This window comes from Lepidochelys kempii, chromosome 4, assembly GCF_965140285.1.
Source record: "Lepidochelys kempii isolate rLepKem1 chromosome 4, rLepKem1.hap1, whole genome shotgun sequence".
Lineage (NCBI taxonomy): Eukaryota > Metazoa > Chordata > Testudines > Cheloniidae > Lepidochelys > Lepidochelys kempii.
This window is the reverse complement of record NC_136383.1, coordinates 95,392,060-95,410,599: the sequence shown is the minus strand read 5'-3', so window position 1 is coordinate 95,410,599 and position 18,540 is coordinate 95,392,060. Positions and strand designations below refer to the sequence as shown.

Sequence of the window (18,540 nt, the reverse complement as noted above, 5' to 3'; positions counted from 1 at the left end):
AGAAAGTGTGCAGTCAGATAAGCACTCTTTTAGTGATCTGATAGGACATTATAATGGCCCCTGTCCTGACATAGTGTCCCCTTAAACCATCTCTTCATCTGTGTTACTCTAACAGGTCACCATGGTACACAGACTGCCTGCAACAGATGAAACAGTAAAGAAAAAATTTGGAGCACTGGTGGGGGCGGAGGGTTGTTACAGTATGATACTGTCACAAAGAATTATTGAATCTTGTGATGGTTTCCTTGGTTCCCTAATAAACCCTGCAAAGTCTTGATTCACCACCCAAAAAACTTCTGCTGATCAGAGCTGTCTGCTCAGATACGCAGACGAGTGTCTCATGCTGTGAATTTGCTAACTAGTCTGTGGATAAGATCACACTGATTCAGACTGGTCCGTCAGCCTCTGTGCTGGCAGAACCACACTGGAGTGAAGTCAGAATGGGGGACAACAAATGAGACATCCTCTCTATTTGAGCTTTAAGCAGACTCATTCCTTGGCGCTTTTGGAACTTTTGAGGCGCTTTGGCCTACAATGTGGACTCGTGTCCTCCATGGTAGCAAAGCAACTGTAGCAGTACCCAAAGTCCTTGGATTTCACTGACTCTTGTCATTTTGATTTTAGGCCTATGTATGTTATGCAGACAGTGCTGGTTTTATCTGTTGATCTTCTGTTGATTAAATGCTAATGATCTATCCATGCACATTTATTCTAGATTCAGTAGCCTTTGATAGATCATAGATAAGGTGTTTCTGATATGCCTACCATCTCTGGTAGGACTATAAAGAACTACATTTGAGTGACTCTAATTATTTTTTAAAATAAGAAAAGCAAGCCAGATGACTCAGGTAACTATAGGCAAGTTAGCCTGACACCAATCCAGGACAAAATAATGGAAAATTAAATGAGATTTAATTAAGAACTAAGGATAGGAAAAAATTAAAGCCAGCCAACATGGTTTTATGGAAAATAGGTGTTGTCAAAACAAATCTGATTTCAACATTTGATAAGATTACAAGTTTTTGGTTGATAAAGGTAACTTTGTCAATGTAATATGCTTGGATATTGGTAGAGAATTTGACTTAGTACCATACAACATTCCAATTAAAAAATAGTCTTTATAAAATATCCGAGCTCACAAGAAATGGATTAAGAACTGATAAGTGACAGATCTCAAAAAGTAGTTATCCATGAGGAATCCTCATCGAAGGACATGTTTCTAATGACTTCTGCAGGAATCAATACGAGGCCTGACACTATTCAATATTTTCTTCAATAATTTGGAAGTAAATATAAAATCAAGGCTGATAACATTTGTGGATGACATCATTTACCACTCTGCCAAATTTTTATGAGGGCAGGGCAGTCATACAGTGATCTGGATCACTTAATAACTTGGTCCCATTCAAACAAAATGTGTTTTTAATACAGTCAAATGCAAAGTTATATCTAGGAACAAGGAATGCAGATCACATCTGCAGAATGAGAGAGAGGGGGCCTGTATATTGGAAAGCAATGACTCTCAAAAGGATTTAGGGGTCATGGCAGACAAGCAACTCAACATGAGTGCCGAGTGCAATGCTTTGGCAAAAAGGGCTAATGCAATTCTTGGTGGTATAGACAGGGGAGTAGGGAGGTTATTTTACTGTGTGTGTGTGACACTGGAATACTGTGTCCAGTTCTGGTGTCAACATTTTAAAAAGGATGTTGAAAAATGGAGAGGGTGCAGACAAGAGCCACAGAAATATTTTGAGGGCTGAAGAAACTGCCTTTCAGTGAGATTTAAAGTGATCCATCTGTTTAGCTTCTCAAAAAGAAGAGTGAGAGGTGGAGAGGAGAGTTTGATGCTTGGGGAAGAAAATACTGGGTACTGAAGGGCATAGCAATAACTAATGTCTGGCAGCGGAAGCCACGCAAATTCAAGTAAATTAGGCACATTTTTTAAACAGTGAGGGTGATTAACCTACAACAAACTATCAAGGGAGGTGGTAGATTCTGTCTCTTGACGTCTTTGGATCCGGACGAGATGCCTCTCTGTAAAATATGCTTTAGCCAAATGCAAGTTATGCTTTAGTCAAAGACAAGAATTTATTAGGCTCAATGCTGAGGTAACTGAATGAAATGTAATAGCCTCTGTGATACACAGGAGATCAGACTAGATGATCTGATCTTTTTCTAGCCTTAAACTCTATGAATCTATGACCTTACAGGTAGTATTGTGAGCTTTGCAGTGAGGATTCTCCCATGTTGTGTACCTGAGTTCAATTTTGTCATGCCTCCTACCCAATGTGGCATATGAAGCTGTTACTGGATATTGAGAGACAGTGTAAGCTGCATTGCCTTTGGAATTTCTCCTGTACTACTGTTTCTGGCTCATCCAACCTGGAGAGTGTAGCTCAGGGGTGGCCAACCTGAGCCTGAGAAGGAGCCAGAATTTAACAATGTGCATTGCCAAAGAGCCACCGTAACACATCAGCAGCCCCCCGTCAGCTTCTCTTTCCACCCCCAGTGTCTCCTACCTGCCAGCAGCACTGCCGATCAGCACCTGACCCTCCATCCCTGCACCTCCCGCCCACCACGATTGGCTGTTTTGTGGTGTGCAGGAGGCTTGGGGGGGGAAGGAGTGGAGTGGGGCTGGGGCCTGGGGCAGAGCCAGCGGTTGAGCAGTGAGCACCCTGTAGCACATTGGAAAGTTGGCGCCTGTAGCTCCGGCCCCGGAGTTGGTGCTTATGCAAGAAGCCGCATATTAACCTCTGAAGAGCTGCATGTGGCTCTGGAGCCACAGGTTGGCCACCCCTGATGTAGCTGATCAGATTTGCCAGTAACTAGCTGCAACGCTGAGCCAGTGAGGGTTAAGCAACCAGCAGGCTGGGTGACCTGTAAGCAACACTTACGGATATATTAGAACATTGAAATGGTGACTATCGGCAAGGAATGGCCCTGTTTATCAAAATCATGTTAAATAGACTAGGGATCCTTAATATGTATGCCTGTATTGTTAGAGAATCAAAGGGTAGATATTAAGTATATTTTGTTAAACTTCTAACAAGATATAGGTAAACGCAGACAATGTGATCTAATTACCTTGTAGATGCTAAAATTCTGTTCCTGTCTCAGTGTTTGATTACTGTATTCTATTGATTCAGAAATCAAAAGGGGATATCCTTTAGATGGGACTTAGGTGTTAATAATATTATTGTCCTTCATTTCCCTTTGAACCTCATAATTCCACATAGCAAACCTCCTGTGACCTGTTTGAATGGTTAATTGTCTTATGCTAAAGAATACAAATAGTTAGCAGTGTATGCCTAGGAAACAGAGATTTGCTTCAAAGCAACAATATGCATTATCCATCCTTCATCTAAGGAAGGCCTGCTAGGACCATTGCTGTCGAGAGGCTTTTATCCATTGGCCTTAAAGTACAAAAGAAGCTTCAGGCCTGATCCTTTTCATCCCAGATCTGCTTAAACTTTGACAGAGAAAGTCCAAGTCTCAAGCCTGAGGTCTCCAGGTTTAAAGGGAACTGTATTTTGGCTTCTTGATAACAAGTGTGGTATTACAGAAGCTGTTTTGTTGCTGGGTTGGTGAATCTAATTATAGAATAGACCACCCGTTTTTGGAATTGTCTGCCCTATTCCTTGCAATTTGTCTCGAGTAGGCATTCTCAGTGTGGCCCCTCCAGGCAGTATGGTCACACTTGCTGAGAGCTCACTGACCTTGAGAGCTTGTTCAGATTTGTAACTTGGAGTCTTTTAGATCTTCATCAGGATGTTCAAACAACCGGAGGCCAAAGGTACTTTTTTCATTTGTGCTTGGCTAGCAGGCTGTGATATTTTTTTCTTCAGGTGCAGCCCTCTACAGTTATCCATGCCTTTCTCATGTCTGTGGTGGATTACTGTTATGTGCTCTATATGGGGCTACACCTGAAGAACTTTCAAAACCTTTAGCAAATGCAGAATGCTGCAATTCACTAGTTTTATGTGTGTCCAAAAAGGAGCATGTTACATGTGTCCTTTAGTCTTCACTAGCTTCCTATTTGTTTCTGGTACTACTCAAGGTTTTGGTTTTTAACCTATATTTAAGGTCTAAAGGGCTTGGATTCAAGATACTATATTCTTATGTGATACCACAGCTCAAACACCTCAGCTGATCTCAAGTGCTAATAGCCCCAAGGTTTAAAAAAGCGTGGAGAGTGTCTTCAGTGAGGGATTTTCTACTGTGGAACATATATTGGCCTCTTTCTCCCTGCTTTGGTCTGACAGAGTTCAACTTTCAGGGCATATTGCAAAGACACTCTCTTTTCCCATGCTCTTCCTGGAGATGTGTGGGAAGAGTTGGGGGGAATGTTTGATGGCTTGGGTGTGTTTTTAGGAGGATAAAGATCAACTTAAATTTTGTATCCACTTTGTTGAAAAGATGGACATGTGTGACCTTTGAATATGTCCTTTTAAGAAAAGAGGAAAATAGGTTTGCAAATTATAATCGCCATTTAAATAACAGCAGAGGCCAGCAATATGAAAGCATGTATTTTAAAGTACCACGACAACCTACTTTACAATGACTTAAATACCCCCAAACTAAGCAAATTCAGAGTTATGATTACATTCTATCTAGAACTCACGACGTGTCAAATGTCCATATGAACTGCCAGACTTAATCAGCAGATAATATAGTATATGATGCAAAATTAAGTGTAATAGCTGGCACAACTGTGGAAGTTACGGTTGGAGCCTTAACACGAGTTCCTCTCTTTTGGTAAGTGCTAATGAAACCCCTAATATACCCTTTTAAAAACTAGTTTTAATACTATAATCTAGGTACAGTATATTACATAAAGTAAATTGGATAACATAAATAAAATAGTACATGGCCTGGGAATATTTACCTGGAATGCTTTCCAGTTTTCTTCGGAGTTCCTCATTTTCTTGTTGTAGTGAAATTACCTCCTGCTCTAGCTCTTGACATCGGGGACAGTATCCCTCCTCCTCCTCATCCTCTTCCTCCTCTGGAAGTGTAGATGATGATGGGTGACCATGGGACTCGGAAGTTGCTGGGGATGTCCATCCACCTAAAGTGTGTACTGGAGAGGTTGAAAGTGGATCCACATCTGCCAAATGGCCAAAATCATTTACTGATGAGGTGTTCTGGGATGCAAAGCTCCCAGAAAGCAAATAGTTTTGAAGGGAATCAGTAAAAACCCTCAGAAAGGCTGAGGTTTGTTGTTTCTTTTGAATATACTGCATTTCTACGTCTAAATTGTCTGACGTCTGACTATGGACCATTTTCCCCAGCTGACACTGCTCTTGTCTTTCACTATAGCTTGTGCTTTCCTGCTTTACACAAGAAATCATGGACTGAGAGTGATTGTTGTCCAGTAGTTTTCCACCACAATTTAAAAGATTAAGAACCCGGCTGCATTGTTGGGCAAAGGCATCCAGAATCATACGACTCTCTGAAACAGAAGAAAAGATGAATCACAGCAAACTCAAGCAAAAGATGTCAGACAGTACTAGCTAGTCTTTGTCTCTCTCTCTCACTCACTCACACACACACACACACACACACACACACACACACACACTAATGATTTAGAGCTGTTTACATTGTATTTTGAACATATTAAAATTGTTTCCCACTCTAATACTTTGGTAACATTTGCGATTTAAAATCATCCTTACTTTGCTTCTATTCTGAGAGTACCCTGGTGACCTTGCTGTTAATCAGGAGTGCATTGGGATGATAATCCCTTTGAAAGAGTACTACACTAAGCAGTGACTAAGACAAGAAAATGAGGAAGAAAACACATTTCATACAATTTTGTTACAGGTGTAAGGCCAAATAAATATTTGTCTTGTAGCAAAACAAGCTGTGAGACAGGAGTGAAAGTAAGATAAGACTTACCAGTACAGGGGCCTGGCTCCGCCCCCCCCTCAGAAAAGGCGGGGCTGGGAGTCAGTTTCCCCAAGCCAGCCCTTCCATGCTGCCCAGCCTGCGCTGCCTGCGGCTCCGGCAGTGATTAAAAGGACCTGGGGCTACAGCTGCTGCTGTGGTAGCAGCAGTGGCCAGGAGCCCCATGCCCTTTTAAATTGCCACACTCCGGGGCAGCTGCCCCTTTTGCCCCTCTTGTCGGTAGCTTTGGCCGGGGAGTGGGGGGCAGCGATGTTAAAGCACTTCTGTGGCAGCGCTTTAATGTCAGCTGTGTACGGGCCGGTACCGGCGGCCACTCCTTACTGGTATGCTGTACCAGCTCACTTTCACCTCCGCCATTAGATGTAGATACTTACTTAATTTTTGTGCTCTATGCTCCCCACTTCCCACCAAACCTTCCAAGCATGAGTTGTTCCTTGCTGTGTTTAGTTTTGTGCTTAGACCTTGCATCTCCTCCTCCCACTCTAGACTCTGAATATGTCCAGATTCCACTGATTCAAGCGTGAGCACTTGACTCATTCCTGAATCTAGAGATGTTAGTCTCCCTTAAATACTACGATGTGTGTCTGTGTTTTGGGAGTCCAGCTTGACACCTTGAAAGTAGCCTGATTTTCAGAAAGTGATGAACACAGCAGGCCCCTTGAAAATCAAGCACCTTTAAGGTGTGTCAAGGTAGGCACCTAACATCCTTAGTTGCTTTTAAAAATCTTGGTCATAATTTTTAAAGAAGGTGACAGGGCCTAACACCACACAGTTAGCATGAAAATACAGACTCCCCCACATGCTTTCAAGAGCTGGTGCATCTGTTAGCTCCACAAGGCTGTTTATTCGCGGAAAAATCTACTTGCTCCTCATGAGCTTAGTACAACTCTCCCTGAAGAGCATTTGAAATGACATGGGTTAAGATTCTCTTCACCATTCTGACCCCTTTACACAAGGTAAAAGGGACAAACCAGCATAAGTCTTTAAAATTCCTGGATCCAACTGAGGGAGAAATCTCCTGGCACAGGAATGAGGATGACAGCCGTAGGCTGGCTTCTGAGGACCCACAAACAAGCTCCTGTATAGGCTGTGCGCCAGAGGCAGCGCTAGACTAAAACATATATAGTAGCTTTCTCCTACCACTCTTTCTTTATTTTAAAAAGGTAGGAAAACCTCCCACTCCCAGCAACTAATAAAACCAACATTACAAAAGTGCTATTAAGTCATGGAAGGCACCATGCACTCAGCCTTGTACCCCAGTAGCAACGCTACATAATACCTATATAGGTTTCAGAGTAGCAGCTGTGTTAGTCTGTATTCGCAAAAAGAAAAGGAGTACTTGTGGCACCTTGGAGACTAACCAATTTATTTGAGCGTGAGCTTTCGTGAGCTACGGCTCACTTCATTGGATATACATCACCTATATACTTCAGTGTAATCTCACATTCAGTGTTGTTTACTATCTCTATTAAAACCTTATGTAAGTACTGCTGTCTTTAACCCTTAGAATGATGAACCAGAAACCATATGGTATAGCCCACCAGATACAATGTAAACAAATACCGAGATAAATTCCAGAAATGATAGTGATACTGGAGCTTTCTAAATATAACTCTTTTATTTTATGTCAGTCAGAATGTAAGCACTAACAGTCTCAAGATGTGGAATCTCTCTAATTTCTTCACTTCCCTTAGCAAAAAAGAAAAAAAATCAAAGGATAATATTGATTGGAATTTTGCAATCCTAATACACAGCAATTTTTTCATTCATTTTAATCCTATAATCCGATTCCAGACCTGAAGTTGTATTTACTGTTTGCATTTTAATCACCATGGTCCCAATTGACGAAGCAGTTACTCACACTTTATGCATCCTTGTTGCAAGGGGACAAAATATGAAAACAACTGAAATAGGATTAAACACGGTACAATTTTTTTCCTAAAAGATAGGAAAATATAAATGTTGGAATACCGTATTGTACATTAAAATCAGTAAAGATCAAATCTACAATATACTCAAACAACAAATTTTTATGAAATTATAGTGCATTTGCCACACTCAATATGACAATTGCTCAAAGTGTAAAGGAAATAAGAGTATTGGCTTAATTTTGAATTTAGTATCTGATCTAGTACAATTTAACACCAAGTACGGAAAAATATTTAAAATTTTCATCCATTCTTAATATTATAAAAATGAAAGTTTAGAAGAGATGAATGAATAATGAGTTTTCATTCTAGTATTTTATGATGGAAAAACACACAGGTCTGCCCATTTAGCACATATTGCAGCAATCAGTATTTTAGCTTTTGCAGACTGCAGTTAGAAATGAGAGCACTGTGCAAAGTTTATCATCACTTAGAAATGGATAAGTTTTTTGTTTTTTATATGAACGCTATTGAATAACACCGATCCGTGATTCTTAATTGATGTAATGTGAAATATATATGTATTTCCCAAGAAGTGTTCTGCTGAAATGATTGCACAGAATTAAAATTGGATCAATAGTTATCCTAGTATTACTTTAGCTCTACCTTAAGCCTCACTAACCCTGTAATTCTATTACACCAGATTCTCCCAGTCTTTACTCTTGCAAAGCTCCCTTTGTACTTCAACAGGAGTTTTGTCCATGGTGAGGATATGCCAGATCAGGCCCATAAAATACTAATAGATCATGATCAGACAATTAAAAGAATGACAGTTCCTAGCTGAACTATTTCACTTACGAGTGAGGTGTCTGAAACTCAACAAGACCAGACAGTTCCTTAGACACATAAGCATAACTACTATCTAGATGAGAAGGTGGATGTAATATCTGCTTCCTCTACACCAGAAGTTCCCAAACTTCATTGGTTCATATACCACCTTAAAATTTTTTGTGAAGTGAGTTGGTGGAATATCACTGTCATCACATCCCAAATTGTGTTATGTTTACCCCTAGTGGTAACTTCTGGGGTTTTTCTTCAGTGTAGAGGATGGATGGTCTTAGGATCAAAATACTGAACTGTGACTAAGAAGATCTGGATTTAGTTCCTAGCTCTGCCACAGACCTCCTATGTGACGTTGGCCGAGTTGCTTAGGGTAAGATTTTTCAAAGCTATGGGGGATTTGGATGCCCAATTCCCATTTGGTTCCTATTAACTTCTAATGGTTTTGGGGGGCCAAAACCCTTAGTGATTTTGAAATTGCCAACCTTCGTGCTTCGGTTCTCTCATGTACAAAATGGGGATAATGAATATTTTTCTCTTTGTTGGGTACTTAGATTGTAAGATCCCTGCGACAGGGATGGTCGCTTGCAATGTGTTTGTACAATGTTGAGCACAATAAGGAGCTAATGGAGATTGGGTTTCTAATAAATACTAAGCTATTCTTAGATTCTCAGGTAGCAGCAGTGTGCCTTTTTTCTACCTATATCTGGCCAGGAGTTCACCATGTTCTCAGATAGGGACCTTGCCACAGTTACCTATGCCTGTCTCTCTGACCCAGGGCCTTTGTTACCTCCCAGTTGGATTTGCTGAAAAATGACCTACAAAGCGTCTATTAAAACACAGCTAGTAAAGAGTGCAGCAATCTGCTTGCGTAATAGTGGTCTACATATTGAGCATAGAATATCTATGAATCAGTCAAAAGCCAGGATGATGCAGCTGTAGAGAGGAGGTTTGTAAGTTGATCAGAACCCAAGCCATGTAGGGATATATAGATTAAGATCATCACTTTTAATTTCACCTAAAAACTAACTGGGATGTTCTAGGTAATAATCCTAAATTTTGAACACTAGGTTACTGATAGTATAGTATTCTCACAGTGACACTTGACTCTGCAATTCACTTCGTCTATGGTCCAACAAAACCCTTATACCTTGCAGTGTGCCCTGAAATTCAGTAAATCTATTCACTCAGGAAAGGCCTGAGTAAGTGGGGTGGCGATGATGATTATCTTGTTAGAGTAAGTCTGCCCAAGGATTATTAATAAAAATTTTTGGCTTGATTTTGACAGTTTATGTAGGAGAAAACATGATTTTGGCAATTAACTGATCATTAACTATTCATGGTAAATAGGCCTAATGGCCTGTGATGGAATGTTAGATGGGTTTCTGGCTGGTGACTCTTGCCCACATGCTCAGAGTTCAACTGATCGCCATATTTGGGATTGGGAAGGAATTTTCCTCCAGAGCAGATTGGAAGGGGCCCTGTGGGTTTTTTGCCTTCCTCTGCAGCATGGGGCACGTGCCACTTGCTGGAGGATTCTCTGCACCTTGAAGTCCTTAAACCATGATTTCAGGACTTCAATAGCTCAGTCATAGGTGAGAGGTTTATTGCAGGAGTGGGTGGGTGAGATTCGGTGGCCTGCATTGTGCAGGAGTTCAGACTAGATGATCATAATGGTCCCTTCAGACCTGAATATCTGAGAGTCTATGAGTCTGAGTTGTGACTGACTGGATAAAGGCAACGCAAGGCTCTAGATATAACCCAATACAGGGCCCCACCTCTGTGCAGTGGTCTGGTGACTAGGGTGGAAGGGATCCGCTACTTCCCAAGAGAGGCAAGAATGGCAGCGAAGGGCCATTCTCTTACCCTGGGAGCAGCAGCAGGGCTTTCCCTCTCCTTGGGGCCAGTAGGTGAGAGAGGAACCCCTCACCCCTTGGAATCTGCAGCTTGGCCTCCCCAGTACTCATCCGGCAGCCAGAGTGTATAAACCAGGCCCACTGCACTCTTCTCCTGATGCACTGGTCAAGTCTACCAGGAAAAAAGTGAGTATTTACATGTCAGCTACCTCATTGTAAACGCACACCGTTTTTTACTAGTGTAGCCATAGCTACACACAGTCATCTGCCAGGATGGTGCTGGCAGTCCTCACTCTCAGCAGTAGAGCTTGGACTTAACACTACATAGAGATGTGTGGACCAGTTTACATCTTAGAGCTATTGTTTCAGTTTACATCTTAGAGCTATTGTTTCAGGCTATCCGCAAACTCAGGCAGACATCACTGCATTGGTTATACTGTTCATGTTTTCAAGATTTTCTTCAGAGCCATAAGAACTATAGACATTTTTAAATGAAAGTTGAACTTCTAATATAATTTCTCTCCAAAATGCAGGGTCCTAAGCATAGGCCTATAAGGCCTGTGCCTTAATCTGGCCCCACTTGTGACCACCACTCCCTTTGTATTGGGTTCTTCTTGCTTAGCTCATAAAGTGTACAACTATGGAGGCTGTGTTCTGCATGCCTGTGTGGCTAGCTGTATGAAAGGTATGGCGTGGATGAGCAGGCAATGAGGCAAGAGCTCAACAGTGCTGAACTCTGCAAACAGCATTCTTATTCTGTGGGGGTGGGGTGTGTGGAATTGAAGTCAATGGCAAAATTTCAATTCCATACATAAATACTTGTATGATTCAATAATACAGCAGAAAGTCCAAACTTCTGCTTCTCAAAGGATAGGACTTCTGCGCAGAACATTCTATTGTAAATAAGCCCTTGTACATTTATTTACCAAACAGTTATACATATCTTCTAGAGTATTCCACTTCAGTAGAGCAATCATAAGTATCATGTTTGTTAGTAGCTGCTTTACTGTGTTCCATAAGACAGTGAAATAATACTGTTAAATTATTTAAATTCTCTACTTCTTCCTCTATAAAACTATGATGTAGTGGCATGGGTTATGGAGTTTGTTCAAAGTGGTTAATTCTCAGACTATATATAGAGGATTAACCTTGTTTGCTACTTCCCTAAAATCTCTACAAATTTTAGCATATTACCAATGTGTTAGTTAAACTGGAGAGAAAATAGGCATTAAAACATAGCCATATATTCTATTAACTAGACTATCCTGCTGTTTAGTAAAGAAATGTCCTCACATTTGTTACAAAGGCAAACATCAACATACCAAATCAGGATCCAATTTTTTAAAATAAATCAATGATGTGTCAAAAATTACCAGATGAGTGAATATACCCAATGTTATCAAAACCAGATGGTGCTTCCTAATCTTCCTCCTGTTCAGTCACACCCTGAATATTTTCTGGACCATCAGTATATAAAATAGGATGCTGCTATGTGTGATGCCAAACAAAAGCAATCATGCCTGCCAAGCACATACTATAACAGGCAGCATTTCAGCTCTGCTAGACAGAAAGTAATTAGAATGCTTTTAATGTCCAAAAGAATGATGCTGATAGGCTGCCACAGATGTGTAGATTTATGAATATTTATATGGTGGTTTATAGCTGACACTTTTATCAGTTGAAGAAGATAAAATATCTGCCTGACTCAGAAGCCTGACAGTCAGGTTAATAAAATCTCATTAAAGAGAATGACCTATGCAATTATATAGGATTTATTGTAATTCATTTTTGATTGTACTCTGCTTAAAGATGCAATTTCCCATTTCCTGATGCCAAATTTAGGTTGCATATCAAGATCGATGTAGGTTTTAACTCCAAACCACCACTAGAAGAAAGATATGCATTGACATCTTAGTATATTATGCCTTTAGAGAAAAATTATTTTGATCTCCTATTCCTCTCTACATTGTGTGAAGATAGGGCAAAGAAGCAAGAAATCTATTTTTCTTTTTCTTAATTATAGCCTCTTAACCACTCTATTATCTGCTTTCTATGACAAAAAGCTCAAGACCATTCTCCTTCCCTGATTTGCAAATTTCATTGACTCAAGTCACTGATGTCCTGGGAACCTGGAAGCTTTCTGCCTTGTGGTGTCTCTGTACATTGATGTGCAGAGGCAGAAATCTGAGGTGAGCACTTCTCTGAGACATCAAGATTAGCTTTCGAAAAAGCCCTCCCAGAAAAGGCATCAACAATCTTTGATGCAGCTTTTTCTGAGTGGGTTTCCTTCCAGGAACTAATCCCTGTGATGGCAAAAGGTTTAGGCAAGGCGTGAAAGGTTTGCTTCGCTGTCTTGGAATCAACAAGGGGACAGAGGGAACCGCCCCTGCTTCCTAGCAGAGAGCGAAGGCTCGCTCTCCTTTCTGGGCAGGTTTCATGTGCGTTAGGTACCACCCTTAACTTCCCAAGGGGTGTGCAGGAACTTTAGTTATTAAGCCTAAGATAATTATGCCTCTGGCACCGCATCCTCCCCATGCTGGCAGCACATCCCCTCCGCTTGCTGGGGGAGGCTGAGCCCTTTTCCCATAGGGGAGCAGCCGCCCCAAGTGGTGGGGGTAAAGCCTCATTTTGCAGGGTCTCTTCTCCCCCCCCCCTCTTAGGTGCGCTCCCGACCCCCCTGGAAGGGGGCGGCCCCCGTGCAGCCCCACGCTGCAGGGTGACTGTCCCCCGGGAGGGAGCCCCCCCGCTGCCGCCTTCCCCCGGCGCTCGGCAGCCCGCCCGCCCCTCGGAAAGTGCCGCACGAAGTTGCCGAGAAGAGTTGGTACCTGCGCTCAGCTCCAGGCTGCTGCTGATGCCGCCCTCGCCGCTGGCCGCGGCCCCCGGCTGGCCGTGGCCGTAGCGGGCCGAGGAGGAGGAGGCTGCCTGGGGCCCCAGCGGCGCGGCGGGAGTCCTAGGGTGGCCCTGCGAGGCGGCTCGGGCGGGCCCGCCGGGGTAGGAGCCGGGCGCCGGCGGGTAGTGGTGCGGCTCGCTGCTGCTGGAGGCGGCGGGCGGGAAGGGCTGCCCCACCGGCCGGAGGTGGGGGAGCTCCACCATGGTGGGTCTCTCGTAGCGCTTGGGCAGGGCTGGTCTCTTGCTGGGGAAGGTCTTGAGGACGCTGTAGGGGCTCCTCTGCCGGTAGAGCCTGGGGAGGCTGGGCCCCTCCTCTGCCGCCTGCATCTCCTCCTCCATCATCATCAGCATCCCGCCGCTGCGGCGGCGGCTCCCCGGCCCCCTTCCCGCCGGGGCTGCGTCTGCCGCCGCCGCCGCCGCCGCCTGTCTCTGTGGCACGGCGGAGCCCGGTGCGCTGGGGTGCCGGGGTGATTGACAGGCGGCCGCGCCAATGCCTGGAGGGAGACGGGAGGCAAAGAGCAAGTGTTTAGGGTAATCGCTGCTAATGATAATGGGGTAGGGGGGCGGGACTTGGCGCGGCCGCGGAGCCGGCGGCCGCCCCCTGCCCAGCCGCGGGGTGGGCTGCGCCCAGGCAGGTGGGCAAGGGCCGAGCGCGGGAGGCGCCTCCGCCGCGCCGGACCAGCCGCTTCCCAGCCCGGCCCCTGGCACAGCCCTGCTTGGGGCGGGCTGCAGCGCCTCTGGCTGTGCGGCGAGGCGAGCCGCAGAGCAGGAAGGAGAAGCGCCCCGGGGAGGGAGGTCACCGATTCCGCTGTGCCGCTGGGAGGATGCTGCCGCTCGCCCCGCCTCTGGCTCCCCTGCCGTGTAAACGGAACTTTGAGGAGATCCGAAGGGAGGGCCCCGCAAGTTTGGCAGAGCTCGACAGCGGCTGTGATTGTGGCTGCTGTGCCCGGCTCCCGCTGCCTCTCCCGGCGCTGAGCTCCGCTCCCTTCCCCTCTCTCCGTGCTGCTGGCGGCGTGTGGCTCAGGTTTGCACGCACAGGCACCTTGCAGGCTACCTCGGTGTCTAATTGCCATGCACCCCCCATCCCCGGGTGGCTCCCTCCCTCGCGCAGGCTGCCATCGCAGCCCGTGTTCCCATTTATTAGAGTTGAAATAAATAACGCCATAAATAAAAGTATTTGGGAGTTCAGGGACTGTCAGAGCTGATTAGGGCACAGAGGACATTTTCTTTCTTATTATGCAAAAGCATTTCATGGCGAAATAAAAGCGGTTTCACTGTAACTCATGCATGTCAGATTTCTAGGAATCCGAGTGATTAATTACCTTTAACATTATTTGCAACACCCCTCTGTGTCTGCTTTTTGCAAACTGCTCAAAGGAGCCGGACACGTGGATGACTACCATCTCCTCTCAGCCCCAAACCGTTAGAGGGACAGTTAAGAAAGAACGATTTACCGGTGAAAGACAGGAAGAGAATGAGATGCCAGAGATAGACGTTTCTGAGAAATGGTGGGGATCTGGTTGAGAGGAGAGGCAGCTGAAATTGAATGACATGTTGGAGAAAAATGAACGATAACGAACCGCTCATTCTTTCATGCGAGGCAATTTCATCTTTTGCATTAACATTTCCCTTCTTCTGTCCCACTCCTCTCCGACTTCTGCTGCTCCAATTTCTCAGGATAACAAAAAACCCACTGGTTTTTTAGAGTAAAATTACAGAGCACTTTACTTAGATTTAAGGGAGGGATCAGTTCCCTGTCATCACGTGGCTTTTGCTGCTACTTATTGCGGTCATCGCTCCCCCATTTCAGCCCTATTTATTTATTTATTTTATTTATTTATATCGCTCTCAGTGAAATGAGAAATAATCCTCCTTACTGAAGTAATTAAAGCCTAAAATCTTAAGCCAATCTCATTTCTAAAAGTAGAGTAAACTTCTTAAAGCTGGACTTTTTATAGAGATGATAGGTTTTTTGACTAGCAGAATGACTCCATTCTTTGGGGCAGCCAGAAATGTCTAAATAAGGCTGCAGTTACAGTTGTTGCTGTTTTATTGCCTCAAAGTCAATCATATTTTGTTGTTTTCTGATAGACTGTGTTTTTGACCAAGTGTTTTTTAATTTTTTTTATTTTTAATTCATTTTGGTATAATAGAAATAAAGCAATAGGAATAAAGTTTTGTAAGAATACTGATCTTCCACTTGGAAATGAAATGTTTTGATATCAAACTTCACCATTTCCATGCTGAAGCAAGATTAAAGGAGGGGCATGAACATGATCATTTGATAGAAAATCTATAATCTGTGTGGTTAGCATCCTCCCTCCTCCCCTTTGCCTTGTCCCTTCTGACTGGCCTAAAATGCAGCCCTGATTTAAACACAAATCTTGAAAGCTGACAGTCTAGTACATTTGGGCCCTGATCCAATACTAATTGAAGTTAGTTGGGCCTTCTAATGAATTTAATAGGAGATGGTCTTGATCTGCTGAGCCACAGACCTTCAAAAAGGATGTTGATACATTGGAGAGGGTTCAGAGAAGAGTGCGAATGATTAAAAGGTTAGAAAACATGCCCTATAGTGAGAGACTCAGAGAGCTCAATCTGTTTAGCTTAACAAAGACAAATTGAAGGGGTGACTTGATTAGTCTATAAATATCTACATGGGGAAACAAATATTTTATAATGGGCTCTTCAATCTGGCAGAAAAAGGTCTAACACAATCCAATGGCTGGAAATTGAAGCTAGACAAATTCAGTCTGGAAACAAGGTGTAACTTTTTAACAGTGAGGGTAGTTAACCATTGGAATAATTTACCAACAGTCATGGTGGATTCTCCATCACTGGCAATTTTAAAATCAAGATTGGATGTTTTTCTAGAAGATCTTCTGTAGGGAATTTTTGGAGGAAGTTCTAGGACCTGTGTTATACAGCAGGTCAGATTAGATGATCACAATGGTCCCTTCTGGCCTTGGAATCTAGGATTGCTGCCAACCTCTCCTCCCACAGCACCAGGAAGGTTTCTGAGTCACCACAATTCTCCTGTGTGCCCCGCCGCTGTCTCTTCGCTTTACGCAGCTCCCTTTCCATGTCCGGAGCTTTTAATATTTAAGGAGTATTTCAATGTCCAATGGGTATTTTCGTGCTCCTCTTCACCCCTCATGGTCTTTCTTGCACAGACGGCTGTGTGAAATTACAGGGTCACTGAAGTGGTCTGGTGTTGCCTACCAGTACACAGTGGTAACAAACTCTCACATATGAGATTTTTAATTTACTGTTTCTTTTCTCCCCAAGATGTGCTTGTTTAGTTCATGGGTTTATTATTATTAATTATTATGACATTAACAATACCAACTGGAATTTTTTCCAGTTGATGTGGTGTTGGTGAAATGTGCTGGACTGTGAGCCTTTGGGAATGAAGTGCTTGCTCTCTTTAGCCCAGAACAGGTATAGCACTAGTAACTTCAGTTCAAGTTTCCCCACATTCATGAACATGCCTCAGCTCTGATCTGGAGAGAGCACCTCTGGATGGAAGAATTTTCCATGTTCATTCATCTTCAGTGTCCATTTGAGTCTCGGCTTTTCTGTTAAATTTAATAAAGAGGGGTGACAATTAGTGCCAGTTGTGATTCTATTGATCTCATTTTATAGATTAATACTAATTTGCACCCATGTAAGGCCATTACAATCATTAAAATATACAATATCATATGAACTCAATAGCTAGGTTCAAATAAACACAGGCAGCCAACAGAGATGATGGAACAGTAGTGTTATGTGCTGTATTTATCTGTCTTTCCTGTAGTGCCCATCAAAGTGCTTCCTCTGTACATCAGAAATGCATGCTGAGGTCCTTCCTGGTCTTCATGGAGCCTTCTGTTTTTTATCCCTTCTCTCATATAGGATATTCTTCTTGGGATATACATCTGTATGTTTTGTTATTGTTTTATCCCTTTCCCTCTGGTTATGGTGCAAAAGCTGCTCAAAGAGGAGGATGGATGTAGGACCTTAAGTGTTACTTTGGATTAGTCTAACCTCACAAAGCTCCTTCCACAGCGGAAGCCCCTGGAGTGACCTCCAGCTATCACAATCTTTGCCCAGAGCTTTGTGAACTGCATGGGTCCAGAGGAACACAGTTAGGTCATATAGGAGATGTGGTCACTGATATAGCTGCACTGACCCAACTTTGAAGTTTAGGACCAAAGGGCTGAACTGACAACAGAAGCAGACTGGGTGTCACTGGTGGGATCAGAGTACAAGGGTGATGTGCTTGTATCAGTCTATCGAGGATGTGGGTTGCTGCATTCTATGCAGGCTGTCAAGGTTCCTCCCCCACTCTGAACTCTAGGGTACAGATGTGGGGACCTGCATGAAAAACCTCCTAAGCTTATCTTTACCAGCTTAGGTCAAAACTTCCCCAAGGTACAAAATATTCCACCCGTCGTCCTTGGATTGGCCGCTACCACCACCAAACTAATACTGGTTACTGGGGAAGAGCTGTTTGGACACGTCTTTCCCCCAAAATACTTCCCAAAACCTTGTACCCCACTTCCTGGACAAGGTTTGGTAAAAAGCCTCACCAATTTGCCTAGGTGACTACAGACCCAGACCCTTGGATCTTAAGAACAATGAACAATCCTCCCAACACGTGCACCCCCCCTTTCCTGGGAAATGTTGGATAAAAAGCCTCACCAATTTGCATAGGTGACCACAGACCCAAACCCTTGGATCTTAAGAACAATGAACAATCCTCCCAACACTTGCACCCCCCCTTTCCTGGGAAATGTTGGATAAAAAGCCTCACCAATTTGCATAGGTGACCACAGACCCAAACCCTTGGATCTGAGAACAATGAAAAAGCATTCAGTTTCTTACAAGAAGACTTTTAATAAAAAATAGAAGTAAATAGAAATAAAGAAATCCCCCCTGTAAAATCAGGAGGGTAGATATCTTACAGGGTAATTAGATTCAAAAACATAGAGAACCCCTTTAGGCAAAACCTTAAGTTACAAAAAAGATACACAGACAGAAATAGTTATTCTATTCAGCACAATTCTTTTCTCAGCCATTTAAAGAAATCATAATCTAACACATACCTAGGTAGATTACTTACTAAAAGTTCTAAGACTCCATTCCTGGTCTATCCCCAGCAGAAAACAGCATATAGACAGACACACAGACCC

General features: G+C 43.3%; 1 protein-coding gene across 1 annotated transcript in view; it reads right to left on the bottom strand.

Annotated features, from left to right (window-relative positions):
- Positions 1-13,860, bottom strand: part of BEND4 (BEN domain containing 4) — a 32,444-nt gene extending 18,584 nt beyond the window's left edge. Inside the window, exons 1-2 of the mRNA XM_073342155.2 lie at positions 13,300-13,860; positions 4,886-5,452 (exon numbers count right to left, since the gene is read on the bottom strand). Of these exons, the coding sequence (XP_073198256.1) occupies positions 4,886-5,452; positions 13,300-13,714 (982 nt within the window). The 5' untranslated portion in view covers positions 13,715-13,860. The remainder of the gene's footprint in view (positions 1-4,885; positions 5,453-13,299) is intronic.
- Positions 13,861-18,540: the final 4,680 nt, after the last annotated feature.